Source organism: Lontra canadensis, unplaced genomic scaffold (genome assembly GCF_010015895.1).
Source record: "Lontra canadensis isolate GAN:19392208 unplaced genomic scaffold, GSC_riverotter_1.0 scaffold72, whole genome shotgun sequence".
Taxonomy (NCBI): domain Eukaryota; kingdom Metazoa; phylum Chordata; class Mammalia; order Carnivora; family Mustelidae; genus Lontra; species Lontra canadensis.
Window position 1 is genome coordinate 4,733,247 of NW_022631066.1, and position 15,283 is coordinate 4,748,529.

General features: G+C 36.6%; 1 protein-coding gene across 2 annotated transcripts in view; it reads right to left on the minus strand.

The window, feature by feature from the left end:
- PLXDC2 (plexin domain containing 2) overlaps positions 1–15,283 on the minus strand; it is a 467,666-nt gene that overhangs the window by 71,960 nt on the left and 380,423 nt on the right. For both annotated transcript variants that reach the window (XM_032880865.1, XM_032880866.1), the window contains exons 10-12: positions 13,760–13,820; positions 7,375–7,525; positions 5,501–5,539 (exon numbers count right to left, since the gene is read on the minus strand). In XM_032880865.1, coding sequence (XP_032736756.1) covers positions 5,501–5,539; positions 7,375–7,525; positions 13,760–13,820 — 251 coding nt within the window. The remainder of the gene's footprint in view (positions 1–5,500; positions 5,540–7,374; positions 7,526–13,759; positions 13,821–15,283) is intronic.

Genomic DNA, 15,283 nt, shown 5'->3' on the forward strand with positions numbered 1-15,283 from the left:
AAAAAATCAGAATAATGTTCTAACATTTTATCTTTGGGTGAAGAGTCTTGGGTTATGTTCAGCAATAAGAAACTAAACACAGAAGAATCAGAATTTAGACTCGCCATTTCATAGCAGCTCATTCAAAGTAGATCTGTATTTGATCCTGGAAATCAACCACTTTGCAGATTTGTACCTCAGAATTAACTTGATCATGTTCTGCAAACTGAATAATGTAGCTATTCCAGCATCTCTTTCATGGGGACATACCTTCTGACTCAAGAGTGCAGCCTTTCAGAAACCAGGTGTAGCAAAATTCCTAGCAATAAGAAGAAATGACAAGCACAGTGCCACCTGCATAATACATCAATGCTCTCTGGAGTGCTGTTACTTTAAATATTATTAACGATTAAGAACTCATATTCAAATATGTTTTTAAAAAGACACTTCACTTATCAAAAGGAAGAACATTTGGAGGGACCAAGAGCAAATGTAGTTTTGGTACTTTGATCATTCTCAGTCAACACTTTTTTTTTCTTTTTTTAGGAGACAGGAGAGGGGCAGAAGGAGAGGGAGAGAGAGAATCTTAAGCAGGCTCTATGATCAACGTGGATCCCCAGTGTGGGGCTCTGTCTCACAACCCTGAGCTCATGACCGGAGCCGAAATCAAGAGTTGGACGCTTAAATGACTCAGCCACCCAGGTGCCCCTAAGTCAACACATTTTATTTTTTTAAGGTTTTATTTATTTATTTGACAAAGAGAGACAGGGAGAGAGGGAACACAAGCAGGGGGAGTGGAAGAGGGAGAAGGAGGTCTCCTGCTGAGCAAGGAGACCCATGGGGGCCTCAATCCCAGGACCCCAGGATCAGGACCTGAGTTGAAGGCAGATGTTTAATGACTGAACCACCCAGGTGCTCCCAGTCATAACATTTTAAATAATAAAATCAAATCAAGGATTTTAGACGTTAAAATAATTTTAACATCTGTACTATAGCAGAATGGTACAATTCATTTTGCCCAACTGAGTTGAATCTGGTCGAAGATTTTACTTCTTAATTAAAGGACCCTGCCGTTGATTCAACTTGCAAACTTCCTTCAGCTCTGGATATAATTTTATCCGGGTCTAATCCTGAAGACATTTACGTTTCCATTTAGGTGGTAAGTGTCCTCTGGAAGCAACCTAATCAAATGCCAAAGAAGGCATCTAATAGTTTGACCTACTATAATATATAGCTAGGTCATTCCTTAGAAATGTAACTCCTCTAGTAAGCTTTTGCCAGGATTTGAAAACCCAAAGAAGATGCGATTTTAAATGCTTATAACCACTATTCACAGAAATATATACATTTAAAAAACACAGTCTAGAAATCCTTTCATGGTGAATTAAACCTGAATTTCTAGAGAAACCAAGAAGGCTGAAAGAATTTTAAATTAGATTTTGAACATAAACACAGAGTTGCCCTGTAGTTTGGAGAACACCTGCTCATGATTAAGACCACTGCTGAGTTCCACAGGAGAATCAACGTGTCGTGATTTTCATAGAAAGGATAAAATGGAAACTACCGCATCAGTACATGGGAAAAGAAAATTTCATTTCCAAACACTTAGAAGTATCGTCAGCTGTTATAGAAAAGGAAATATAGTAGGAATAAGTAAAATCCTTTATGGTGCCATTTTCTATTTGAAGTTTGATTGTAGGAGCTCTGTATTGTAAGAAAACAGTAATACTGAGAGGTTGTCAGGACTTGGAATCTGTATTAAGGAATTTGTATTATTAAATAGAAACACACCCCAGGTCGGCCACATACTAGTCAGATAACCTAACCTTTCTGTACCTTCATTTCCTCAGCTATAAAATGAGAATAATAACAGGACCAACTCACAGGGGTGACGCCTGGATTAAACGAGGTAACTCTACATGACAGCATTTAGAAAGGTCTCAGGAACACAGTAAACACTCAGCACAGATATTCTTTCTTCTTTTTCTTTTTCTCCTTTACATCTTCCTCCAACTATTCAGAGATAGCTGTACAGATGGAGGTAAAATTCTACCTTTATATTGGTTCTTCTGAGTCTTTGTATTCCACCATTCACCGTCAATCAACACTATACGTCACTGAGGGGGTCTGTACCCAGTAGATACCATTCTCTTTGTTTAGATTTTTTCACATTCTTGTCTCCAAATTGTTCATAGGTCTTAGAGTTTCCATTCAACCCTTAAGGTGAATAAAACTTCCCCAACCCAAAAACTATCTTGAAACTTCCAGAAGTTCTACCTAGTCCTACTCTAAAAGTGGCAGGAACCTCAAATCACAATTGAAGATTCATCAAGAGTGATTTAGCAGACTGTAACTCAGTTCGGGTCCTGTGAAGGAGAAGCCCTGTTGTGTGCCTTTGGTGTCCAGCTGCTCAGAAGTATTTTCTACTTTCATATCAAAGATGAAGGAAAATGTCCTGGAAAGTACTGTATAATCATGCCAGCTATAGATTCCACTAGAAAATCAACTCTTTTAACCCAAAGCAATGTCCCAGAAAGACTCAGAAGCAAGGTAATCCAATATCTAAAGGCAGCATCATTAGCTTCTAGCTACATATTGACTATTTTGAAAAATGTCACCCTCTTTTTCAGGAATGTAGAGGCCTCTAAATTAAAATGCTTTTAGAAACAGCCAATTAAATGAAATTAAATAAAGAAATAGAATGTGCTAAATTTCTTTGCAATAATACATAGCAATTTAGAAAAATTTATTAGTTTGCTTTTAAAAAAATTCTCAATAAATGTGAGAAAATGTTTACATTAGGCAACCTTTTTCATTATCAGCTCCATCTTGCAAAAATCTTTACCTGGATGGGGAAGTTCTGAATTTTGTTTTCAACATGTTTAATCAACTAATCAGGTCAGATTTAAATTGGCAATCTTTCCCGCATCTTCAAATTCCATGAGATAAAAAACAATGAAAGCATGCTATCTTAATGAAGATGTTATAAAAAATAATGTGTAATTTCCCTTAAGTACGGGTTTGAAGGAATATTTATCTTAATACTGGTCAGGTTGGTCTGCTCTAACTGTACTTTTAGAAAAAGTGCTTTATAAACAACCCTAGGCATGAAAAGAGTTCCTGTATATAGACACAGTTAAAGTGTGATATTTTGGAATTCTGGGGGATACATGCTGCACATTAACCATCATCTGAAAATCCAACAGTCAACTTTTCTAGTATAACAAAAAAGAAAAAAATGTCTTCCATTTACATCAGGAATTTACTTCACTTGATTTCTCAACTTCATAAGGCAATTTTATGCACTGCATTAAGAAAATTTTCAATGTTTTCAGATTCCTTGCTGCACTAAACAAAACTAAGGATTTTCCTTGGGATAACTGGTAATATTCTGGGGAACTATTTCCCAAAGTGCATTTCACAAAACATTTAGTTCATGAGATACAACGTACAGAAGAGTTTTATGACCAAATCGTGGAGAAATGCCCAACACTAATTCTTTATTTCCAACTTGAAATCTCTTTAGAATAAGTGAAAAAAGTCAATCAGGAAAAGGCAATTATCATATGATCTCTCTAATATGAGGAATTTGAGAGGCAGGGCGGGGAGTTGTAGCTGGTAGGGAGGGAAAAAAATGAAACAAGATGGGACCAGGGAGGGAGATAAACCATAAGGACTCAATCTCAGGAAACAAACTGAGGGTTCTTGAGGTATTGAGGGGGAGGGATAGAGTGGTTGGGTTATGGACATTGGGGAGGGTATGTACTATGGTGAGTGCTGTGAATTGTGTAAGCCTGATGATCCACAGACCTGTACCCTTGAAGCAAATAATACATTATATATTAATTTAAAAAAAAAAAAAGAATACATGCTTCTCGAAAGCAGAGAAATTGGCAACATCTTGTTCACTTATCATAGCCCCAAGCCTGTAACAGTGCCCTGCACTTAGGCATGCAACAGGAATTAATGAATAAGCAAATGAATATAAAAGCTTTGAACAGCTCTCTAGCAAAGAAACCTCTTTTAATTTTCTTTCATCCAGAGTATCTCATACCTATTTAATCACAGTAATCTTTTTTTTTTCTGTTAGCATTATAGAATATTTATTCTAAGTATTTAGAATATTAAAAAGAGAAAGAGAAAAAAAGAAAGCATAGAAATGAAACCACTACCCATATTAAGAATTAAGTATAATAAATACAACAGAAGCCTCTCAGGGAGCCCTCCTCCATTTCATAAGGTAACACCAACTTTAAGACTTACGTTCACATGAAACTAAGTAGCATCCTGCTCTGAGAAGTTCTGAACTGGGGAATTATTATTACCCCTTCCAGTGCTATGATTTTAACTTATTTGTAGCTTGTATATATGTTGCAAATGGTCATCTGTAAAGCTATCTGCTCACACTGTTAATATATTAATAAGAAAAGAAAGAATGAGATAAAACACTATGATACAGACCAAAGACAATGGATAATTGATGTTAATAATGATTACGTGAAGAGGCTAATAAGCAGCTTATCTTTCAAGTTGATTGATATGAAATTTAATGATACTACAATATATACCTTATCATACAGTCAGGCTAAGAAAACATCAAAGTATTTGTTACTTAATGTCCACTGAAAAATTTAGACACTATTCCCTACAGTTGCTAAAAGAAAAAAAAAATCCCTAACAAGGTACATACTGGATTTTGACTTACAAAATCAGCTGGGGCTGCAAAAGTAAAGATCCAAGTCACAGGGTGGCCCCATTTACGTAAGAGAAGCTGCTAAGAGAAACACCTCCCCTTCTTGAGCTGAATAAACAGTTACTGAAAAAAAAAACTCTTTTATCAAGAGCCAGGAAACTGATAGAGAAGCACATATGAGCTAACACAGTTTAATAAAAAAGAACTATTTTTTAAAATGTAGGCAATATCTTTCACAGTCTTAATTTCAGTAAAAATTTCTTCCAAATTTTCATTATAGATATTGCTAAATTTTCTTAGGAAAATGTGAAGTATGAAATGTGAAGTATGAAACTACCAAGATGTTCTTTTTGCATGTCTAATTTTTGTCCCTAGCTTCACCTAAAACATAAAAGGCCTATAAAGTATATTTCTGTATTGGTCTGTTTCTCAATTTTATTTATAGAGAATGTTGAATAGTCAACTTAGAGGGGGGAAAAAAAACCCATTTGAACCCAATACCTCCACCATGTAGATACTCAATATACAATTAAACCAAAGAATAGCGTGAAAAGAAGAAAAAGATCTGTGGATAAATTTTCACTTTATAATTGCTCATTGGTGTCCTATAGTTTTATAGGCAAACATGTGGATTAGAATTTCATTCCACTATTGAAACCGTTTCGATTTTCAAGCCAATCAATAAATTCTTCCCATGTTAAATACCAACAGAGATTGAAATATAACTTCACTCTATACTAGAAGCCCACAAATCCTTTCTCATATTTAAATGAATGAAATGAATTAGTATCTAAAGGTATTTAAAAAAGAAAAAATATCAATTCCTACCTCCATTATCTTTTAGATGCAGTGCTATCTTGGTATCATCTGGAAGAGAAATTCAAAGTTATTGTAACCAAAAAAATTTTAATGGTGCATAAATCCGATGACCAATAGTCTACCAATGCCTTAATTATAACATGAATAGATTTCAAAATCTTATTCAGTGAATTTCTTAGTGCAATGAGAGCAAAGTGCTAGTTTACACAGGTAATACTAAAATTTCTTACTAAGATTTTAAGATCAAAACTTCAGTAAAACATATAATTCTTAAGATCTTGAGAAAATTACAGTTATAATTTTAACTTAAAGTTCACTTATTTTTAATCTTTGAAAATGACTTATTGTAATTAGACTCTATAGTGATGGCCTTCATTATTCATTTTAAAAAATCAGGAAATTCTAAAATATTTATGAATTTAACTTCAAAGGTTAGGTGCTCATCCACTGCTAATAAATACGACCAAAATCATAAATGAAAAGATCTTGCCCATAATGAACAAAATAAACAAATAAACATACCTTTTTTCTTCTTGTTTAAGTGGTTATATTTTATTCTAAAGCATAGGATTCAAATTGAAGTAGTATTTTCATGGGGTAGGATTCGAACTATAAAAATATTGCACAGGCTATATAACAACCCCAAATAAGATAGATTAAAATACAACATCGGCTTTAAAAGCAATAAAATGCATTTAGCAGCTGTCCTCATCTCATTTTATAACTTTACTCTAGTTAACTTTTTTTTAAAGGATTTATTTATTTATTTTAGAGCAAGAGAGAGCTTGAGTGAGGGGAGGGGCAGAGGGACAGGGAGAGAGACTCTCCAGCAGACTCCACACTGAGCACAGAGCCCGACATGGGGCTTGATCCCACCACTCCGAGATCATGACCTGAGCCGAAATCAAGAGTTAGATGCTCAACTGACTGAACCATCCGGGTGCACCTCGAGTTAACCTTTACTATCCAATTAAATTTCAATTAAAAGCAAAAGTTTCAAGTTTAACTTATTATTCAAATGAAAGCAAGGTTGATGACTATAAATAAGATCATTTTTCCCCCCAAAGCTCACTCTTGGCCAATTAGTCTCACTCTTGGCCATTAGTCCCTAGTGGTACCATTCAGAATATATGGTTCTATTTTAGCTGATATACTTTCTTCCCCCAATGAGTTGTGCCCATGCATCAATATTTTCTAGTATTTTTGTCTTCTCTGGCAGAAGAAATGTTTTTTAAGACATAGTGCCTCTCTATAGATTATAGAGCAACAGATTTTATTGTCTGTATTTAGGTAAATATTAGAACAGCATATAAGTAGAATTATCTATTTTCTCTATATGCCTTTTGCCTTTCTCTCCTGTGACTGAAATACTGAATTCAGGTACCACAAAATTTAGCAATATAAAAGCAAGTCTGTATTTCCTTTTTAGGGAGCACAGGTAGCCAGGATATTATAAAAAGCTAAATCTTAATAAAAGTCACCGTACATTAAAAGAATATTAATACGTCTTTTATTCCATAATAATTTTGTCTTTTCCCCTTTAGAAATCCTTTAGAAGTCCAGTTTGCCAAAGGATAACTTTCCCTCTAGAGAGCTACTTCAGTTCATGTCAACACAGTGACTTTCCCTTCCTTAAGAAAAAAGGCAAGGGGCACCTGGGTAGCTCAGTTGGTTAAGCGACTGCCTTCGGCTCAGGTCATGATCCTGGAGTCCCAGAATCAAGTCCCACATTGGGCTCTCTGCTCGACAGGGAGTCTGCTTCTCCTGCTGACATTTCTCCACTCATGCTTGCTTGCTCTATTTCTCTCTCTCTCAAATAAATAAATAAAATCCTTAAAAAACCCCCACACTTTTAAGAAAAAAGGCAGAAATATTGAGAGTACCTTCTGTGGGCAGGCTGGTGGGTAGCTGGGATGTCACTGCTCTTCTGGTGGTCGTTAGGACCCTGAATTTTGTGGTTGTTGCTTGCACGGTTGTGGTGGTTTGAGAAGAACTTTCCATTGGCTCTGTGTTCTCACACATCTTCTCTTTGGACTAACAAGAGAAAAAAATGGGAAAACAATTTAAGAGAGATCGTATATGCATTTTAAAAAATTACATGAAAGAAGCTGAGCTGTGAAGCACAAATCACTCTCAGATCAAGATGAGGAATCAGTTATTTTTGTACAGGATAATATTTGTAGATTATAGTAATTTACAAACTATACAAAATAGATGAGAAATAAAATGGGATATTAGTAAAGCATTTTCACCTTTAGATATTCGGATTTCATCATTTCTGTGGTTAACCTTTCATACTACTTTTTATCTTGCCCTAAATTTTAGAGTGATTTATAAAAGACATAATGTCAAAAGGGAGAAGTTCATACAAGAAGAAAAATGTGTGCAAAAAGATAAGATTTAAAACATGGTTAGATATGTGGAGAAAGAACGCATTTCAAACCGGTAATGCTAAATTCTAAATATTTGGTAAAATGCTCCATGTTACTTTATTGTTTCAGAAACAATCCATCACAGGTTGAAAGAATATTTAAAATTTTTGTTTTCTTTTATGAAATATTCAAAACCACAGAAGCAAAAGATTGAATGACCCTTCTATAATCCCTTAGCCTATTTCTCCTTAGCACAGCTAGATTTTCAAAGACACCAGGAAAAGATGCATATTTTATTTTTTATTTACAGCCCACAAATATAAATCCTCTGACCTTCACCAGCAACAATCTCCAACATCCAAACTTTTATGGTTTAGAAGCTGGTGTTTCTCCCCACCTCTCTGCTCTTCAAAGGACCCCATCCCTCTGGTAGGTCTTAGAAAATAACTAGTATGCACCTGGGAGGTACTCATCTCACTTCTGAAAATTATTATTAAGTAAATTTCTTTCTTAAACTTCTCTTGTCATTAACAAAGTACAATGCACTTATTACTAGTTCAGCAAGAACTCCTGAGATGGCTTCCTTTCTCATTAATGGAATATGATACAAGTTTCTTCCCCCACTTCAACTCCCAATATCTTATGGGAATAAAGGTAAAGGATCCCACATTTTCTCAGCCCAGTGGTCTAATGATCTTGCTGACTCTATATCAGGTACCACCCTTCCCCCCCAACCCCCCAGCCTGGACCTCACAGGCAGTTGGAGATGCTTTTGTTCTGAGATCACAGATCCAGTTGTCCTCTTTTCAGTCTTTCCAAGAATCTTTTCACTCAGATTCTGTTTCTCCTTTGATGACACTGAAAACCCAAGTACAATGATTTTCTCCCTTCAACCCCCTTTCCCCCCATTACTTCAACCTCTCTTTCCAATTCCTTCATCTCACCCTGTTTTGTTTTTCTGCCTTTTCAGAAAATCCCCAAAACCAAATGGAGTAAAAACAACAACAAACAAACAAACCAAAAAACCCACCTGCCTTCTCCCTGCCCTGTAACAAAGCTAGAAGAAGCTGGAGAACAATCACACATCCCAGGCTTGGAACTCCATAGGGTTACCACCTGTGGGCGGCCTCAGTGGGCTTTCTGAGCTGCTTGGCAACACTGTCCTGTTTGCTGGTCTCCTCTCCCACCATCCTCCATATCAATTGCAAACCCTCTCCACTCTACTGAAAACTCTAATCCCATAATGCCTCTCCCAATCTTACCCCATGGGCTCACCTTTTATTTCCTTGATAAGAGTCATCAGCAAGATTTCTCTGCATTTCTTTACAAATCAGGATTCATGCGTGAATCTGTATGGACCTATCCCTCTTTCTTTCTGTAATCATGGAGGGAGCCCAGTATTTATAGCTACTCTCTCAACCTCTACTTTGGCCCAATTCAGCCCACTTTGTCAAGTTTTTGTGAACTTGCTCATTTAATACCATTCTTTCTCTTCAAAATGTTTTCAATCTCAGGTTTTCCACTGCTTTGTTCCTGTTAGCACTTAAACACACTCAAGCATGTCCAATCTTATTTTAAACACTCAGTCCTCCCTCTTCTCCTCAGTCCTCCTTCTTCTCCTCAAAGCTTTCTGACATTCCCCTACTTTTCCTTCCATTCAGTCATACTTCCAGAGATAGGTCTGCCCTGGTCTTCACAGACTCCCACTTTCCCTACTTAGGAAAATTTTGTTGTTATCCAATACAAGTCAATTGAAATTTCTTATGCTGGTGGTTCTAATACCTCCTTATGCACAAAATCATCTATATTCTTCACATCTCACAGCATGGGGCCCAGCTAGCTAGTTTTGGCTTCTATGACACACACTCGCACCAATTTTCTGATAGCTTTTTACAACTCCTTTTTATTTCTATCTCTCTGTTATGTGTTGGTAGTTCTTATAGATCTTTCTTGACTAATCTTTTTGCTATATGCATTCTCACCAGCAATTTCCACCATACCCCTGATTTCAATTCACATGTTTATGTCGATTTACATAAATCGATACCAACAATACACATCTCTCTCTTGGATTTCTGACCCGAATACTCATCTATTGACTTAACTTATGCATGTGGCTGTCACAGACTCTCAAACTCAATAAGTCTCCAATGGAACTCATCGCAAATTATTCTCCTCCTGTGTTTCTATTGTCAAAGACCAGTATTAGCAAATACCTGAATGTTTAGCCTAACATCCTGGACTTGTTTAGCTTACAGCAGTAACGGCAGATTAAAGACTCTAAATGGGCCTCCTTCTGCAAAACCAAGTAGCTTCTGGATAAAATTTGAATTTTAAAGCATTACTAGGATTTGCAGGAAGGAAAGAAAATTTCCAAGGGTACCTTTCTATTGTCTCTCCCCCAAAACAAAACAAAGCTAAAGCTGTAGACTATGTAGTAGGAGTCATATGCATTAAGCAAAGGAAAAATGCAGGATTTGCCCAGAGGGCAAGAAATGTTAAAAATCAATATTGCTTCAAGGAACTCAAGCCTGTGCCAGAAGTAGATGGGGGAGATAAATTTATACCTCTCCTCTCCATATTAAATAGGGACATATGGTGTCCCCTAAAATTCTCAGGTTCTCTTCATCAAACATTCTTTGGTGGAAAGTACCATCTATTTAGGTCCTTGGGGTTCCCATGGAATAGGATAAAATAAAAATGCAATTCTAATTAAAGGACACAATAAAAAACACAAAAAGAAAAAAAAAAAAACCACTGACAAAGTCAGCAAAAACAATGAACAACATGTTTAAACTACCAAAATCTTTAGATACTGTGATCATCTAATATAAGATGCACAAAAATTTATATATGAAATATTTAAAGAAATGAAAGGCAAAATTTAAAAATGAACTAGTAACATAGACTACAAAAATGTCTTGGCAGATTTAATAAAGTATAAAATTTAAATTTCAGAAATGAAAAATACATTTTTTGAAATTACTACTTCAATGGATATGTTAAACAGTGCATTAAACAAGATGAAGACATGGGGCGCCTGGGTGGCTCAGCAGGTTAAAGCCTCTGCCTTCGGCTCAGGTCATGATCCCAGGGTTCTGGGATCGAGCCCCACATCGTCGGGCTCTCTGCTCGGCAGGGAGCCTGCTTCCTCCTCTCTCTCTCTCTTGCCTCTCTGCCTACTTGCGATCTCTGTCTGTCAAATAAATAAATAAAAAATCTTAAAAAAAAAACCCAAGATGAAGACAGAATTAATAAACTGGCAAATTGATCTGAAGAAATTTCCCAGGATGCAACACAGGGAAATAAGAAGATAGATGATATAAAAGAGGACTGTCATGGTCCTCATTTCCATTCAGCCACTTACCTACTAATCCTTCCCTCACCCTCTGTGTTCACCACTACTCTACCCACTGATGCAGCCCAGATCGCCAGCATCTCTGGCCTGGGTTATAACCATAGTCTACTTCTTGGGTTCTTGCCTCATAACCTATTATTCACCCATAGCCTGGGTGATTCTTCCAAAGGCCCTGATTAAAAGCCTTTCCCTTGCCTTTATTACTTTTTAATTGAGGAATGATATATATACATAGCAGTAAATTAGTTTCAGGTATATGACATAACAATTTGATATTTCTGTACATTGCAAAATGATCACCACCATAAGTCTACCTTACATCTGTCACCAAATGTAATTACAAAAAGTTTTTTGTTGTTGTTGTGATGAGAATTTTTAAGATTTACTTTCAGCAGTTTTCAAATATGCAACACATTATTCTTAAGTACAGTCACCATGCTGTACATTAAATCCTCAGGACTTATTTATTTTATAACTGGAAGTTTGTACCTTTTGAGCCTCTTCTGTAGTTTCACCCACCCCAACCACCCATCTGTTCTCTATCTATGAATTTGGGTTTTGCTTTTTGTGTTTTGTTTTGCTTAGATTCCACATATAAGTGAGATCATACAGTATTGTCTTTTCTGTCTGACATATTTTACTTAGCATAATGCCCTCAAGACCCATCCATATTGTGACAACTGGCAAGATTTCCTTCTTTATGGGACTAAAAAATGTTCATTGTGTGTGTGTGTGTGTGTGTGTATACATTCATCCATATACACATTTTCTTTATCCATTCACTCATCAATGGACACTTAGGATATTTCCTTATCTTGGCTGTTGTGAGTCATGCTGCAATGAACATGGGGGTGCTGTTATCTTTTTGAGTATTTCATTTTCATTGGCTAAATACCTGGAAGTGGAACTGTGGGATCATATGGTAGTTCGATTTTTAATTTTCTGAGGAAACTCCATTCTTCCCTTGTCTTTAGGATGAAGCCCAAACTCCTTCAACTTTTCATGTTTGGGACTTTTTTAGCCCACCAGTCTCAGTTCTCACCACTCCTCTCCTCAGCTCCAGTTACCCTTTCAGGCATCATCTCAGATATCTTCTCCTCAAGCAAACCTTCCCTTATGCTACTTAACCAGACCACGTCCTTACCATTACTCTCTGCCATGTCCTTCTCTATATGATTCAGTGGTCTATCCACCTGCTGAACACACTTCTTCCATTTTTATGCTTTCGGTGCTTAGAATAGTACATAGTAAGTGCTCATATTAGGATCTGCACTTATGGAGAAAATTTATCTCACAGGATAGGAAAAGAAAATTTAACCCTACTTTTAGGCACAGAAGATGGACCGGAGTTGGTGACTTTATTGTATTAGAAGGGTATAAATGCTCACCGTAAAGACATTAATATTGACAACTTAATTACAAAATTAAAAGGAAACACTGAATATTGAAGATACTTGACTTTGAACTCCTTGGGAATAGGGGGTAATTTAAAAAAATTATAATTTCAGTGCTCTGCACGTTCCACAGAACATGGTAAATTCTCCACAGATAAATTTAGGAGGGTTTAAAATATGATGGCTTCTTTATTTCCTTGGTTCTTGGTGGGCAAGAAAATTAAGATGTCTGAATTACACTCTTGATCTTTACACAATATAGCTATTCAATTTCAACATTTTCATTGAAGTAAATGTGATTACATGAAAGAAACATCAATCGGAAAACACAACCACATTTCCAGCAGTATATTTTCATTTTGAACGATGTTGTTCCATAAGTGAAGTGAAATAGATTAGTGTATATCACTATAATCCTCCAAATGAATGTCAAAAAGTTGATTAAAGTTGCACAGTCAATTCTGCACTTAAAATTCAAGTATATTCTCAATGATGTTTTCCTCAAGATATTTACAGGACATCATAAATAAAAACTTAATTTTAAAGAAAGGTTCTAATAACCATTGGTCTCCCACTAGTTTTAAAGAGAGCACTTTGACATGATTTGCTTTCGCTAAGTGAGAAATCTTGCATCACTATCTCCATCACGTTTGTCTCGGGGTTACTGTTTCCTTTTATACCATTTCTGACTGATTTTACATCAATTTGCTGCAAGTAGTCTCTTCATCCATACTGTTGGTTTTGCTACTTGAGCTAAAGAGATGAACAATGGTTTCCGAGATCTTAAAAAGCAGCAAGTGTTTAAGAGAGCTACCTTTGGCTTATAAGATTTGGATTCTGGTTCTATTTCCTAGCCATACATCTAACTCTGCTACCCTTGTTGCCCCCATCCCCATCATCTCCCCTCTCCCCTCCCTCTTCTCCTCTTGATAATATGGGGCAATAACACCTCCCAGGTCTAAGGAAGGCTATGAGACTAAATCGAGATAATACAGGTAAAGAGTTAAGCCCAATATGTGGCACATATTAAGGGCTCAATAATTCCTGGATATTTTTGTTAAATTAGATGCCAGGTTCATTAAGATGTAGCAACTCTATATGACAGCTTGGCCCCAGGAATCTTGTCATGAGAGAGCATGTGTACCTCTTCGGGACATCCACTGTCCACCCAGTCCTGCCGATGGCGATCGAATCCACTGGAACATCTTCAGAGAGGACACATTGCAGTTCAGAAAAGAAAGTAATGGGGTGCACAAGGGGCAGGGCAGGGGGGAAGAAATGAAAAGAAAAAGATTGGTAAGTAGTTCATTCTCAAATTTTCAGTTTAGCACAACATAAACTTTCTTTTATAGAACTGTTAACCGGAGCAGCAGTGAAATATTTACAGCGTGGTGAGTAACAGCTCACTCCTTAGGTAGTCATGCTATTAGGATCACTCATGGCCACAGAGTACTCCACTGATGCCCTCTACACCATGCAGAACACCTGGGTCCCCAAGACCCAGGCCAGTTGTTATTCTATGTAGTTGGTTTTCTTTTTACTCATACATTTTCTTTCTCATTACCAAAACAAATGGATATAGACAAAGGTTTTGCAGGTATAATTTTTTAGGATTTCAGAGCTCTTTGTTTTCCTTAATTTTTTTTAAGACCCATAGTCACTCAAACTCTCTATTGTGCAGGAAAGGGTTAACTCAGCAGGTTTGAGGTGTTCAAACTCTCCCATTTCAAAGAAGGAACTGATCCCTTTCTGGCAACCTCCAAGCCCTTGGGATATCTCACCTGATAAGACTGACTTTGTGTATCTTGGGTGTTGGGCTATGCAAGATAGTTTATGCTAATAATATGCTTTATGCTGAATGGCTGTTTTTATGCACCTGGATACTGGGGCCATACTGTATCAGTTTGACCTCTCGGAGGGACTGGGGACTAGAGATGAGAATATTCATAGAGAAATTTATCCCTATCTGACTGCCCCTCAATAAAAACCCTGGACACAAAAAGCATGAGTAGGCTTCCTTGGTTGGCAACACTTGGGTGTGTTTTCTCAAATTGCTGTTGGGGGACGTTAAGTGCTGTCTCTACAACTCTACTGGGAGAAGACAATTGGAAGCTTGTGCCTAGTTTCTTATAGACTCTACCTTACGTATTTTTCACTTTTACTGATTTTTAATCTGTATCCTTTTGCTGTAACAAATGGCCACCTTGAGTTTAACAGCTTTTTGGAGTTCTGTGAGTCCTTATAGTGAATCAGTGAATCCAAATGTGTGCTCGTAAACTCCTAACATCGGTTATGCCTATGTTATCTCTAAATGGTCTAAATCAACAAACACTGGCTTAATAAGATTTTGTTTAGTCCTACTCTCTTCCTTGATTGGAATAATTTTCTGCCCTCCTTATCTAACCAGCTATATGGTCCATTTATATTTTTAAGACCCAGAAATTACTACCTAGAGTCCATTTTGATAAAGCTTCATAACTGCTCTGATCACATCTTATTTTACTACTTAACTTTCCCTTTTATATAAAACTTCACGTGCATATGTCTTATTTACCAAACTTGATTGTGAACATTTAAAAAAAAATTTTTATAAGATTTTATTTGAGAGAGAGAGAGAGCACAAGCAGCGGGGAGAAGCAGAGGGAGAGGGCAAAGCAGGCTCCCTGCT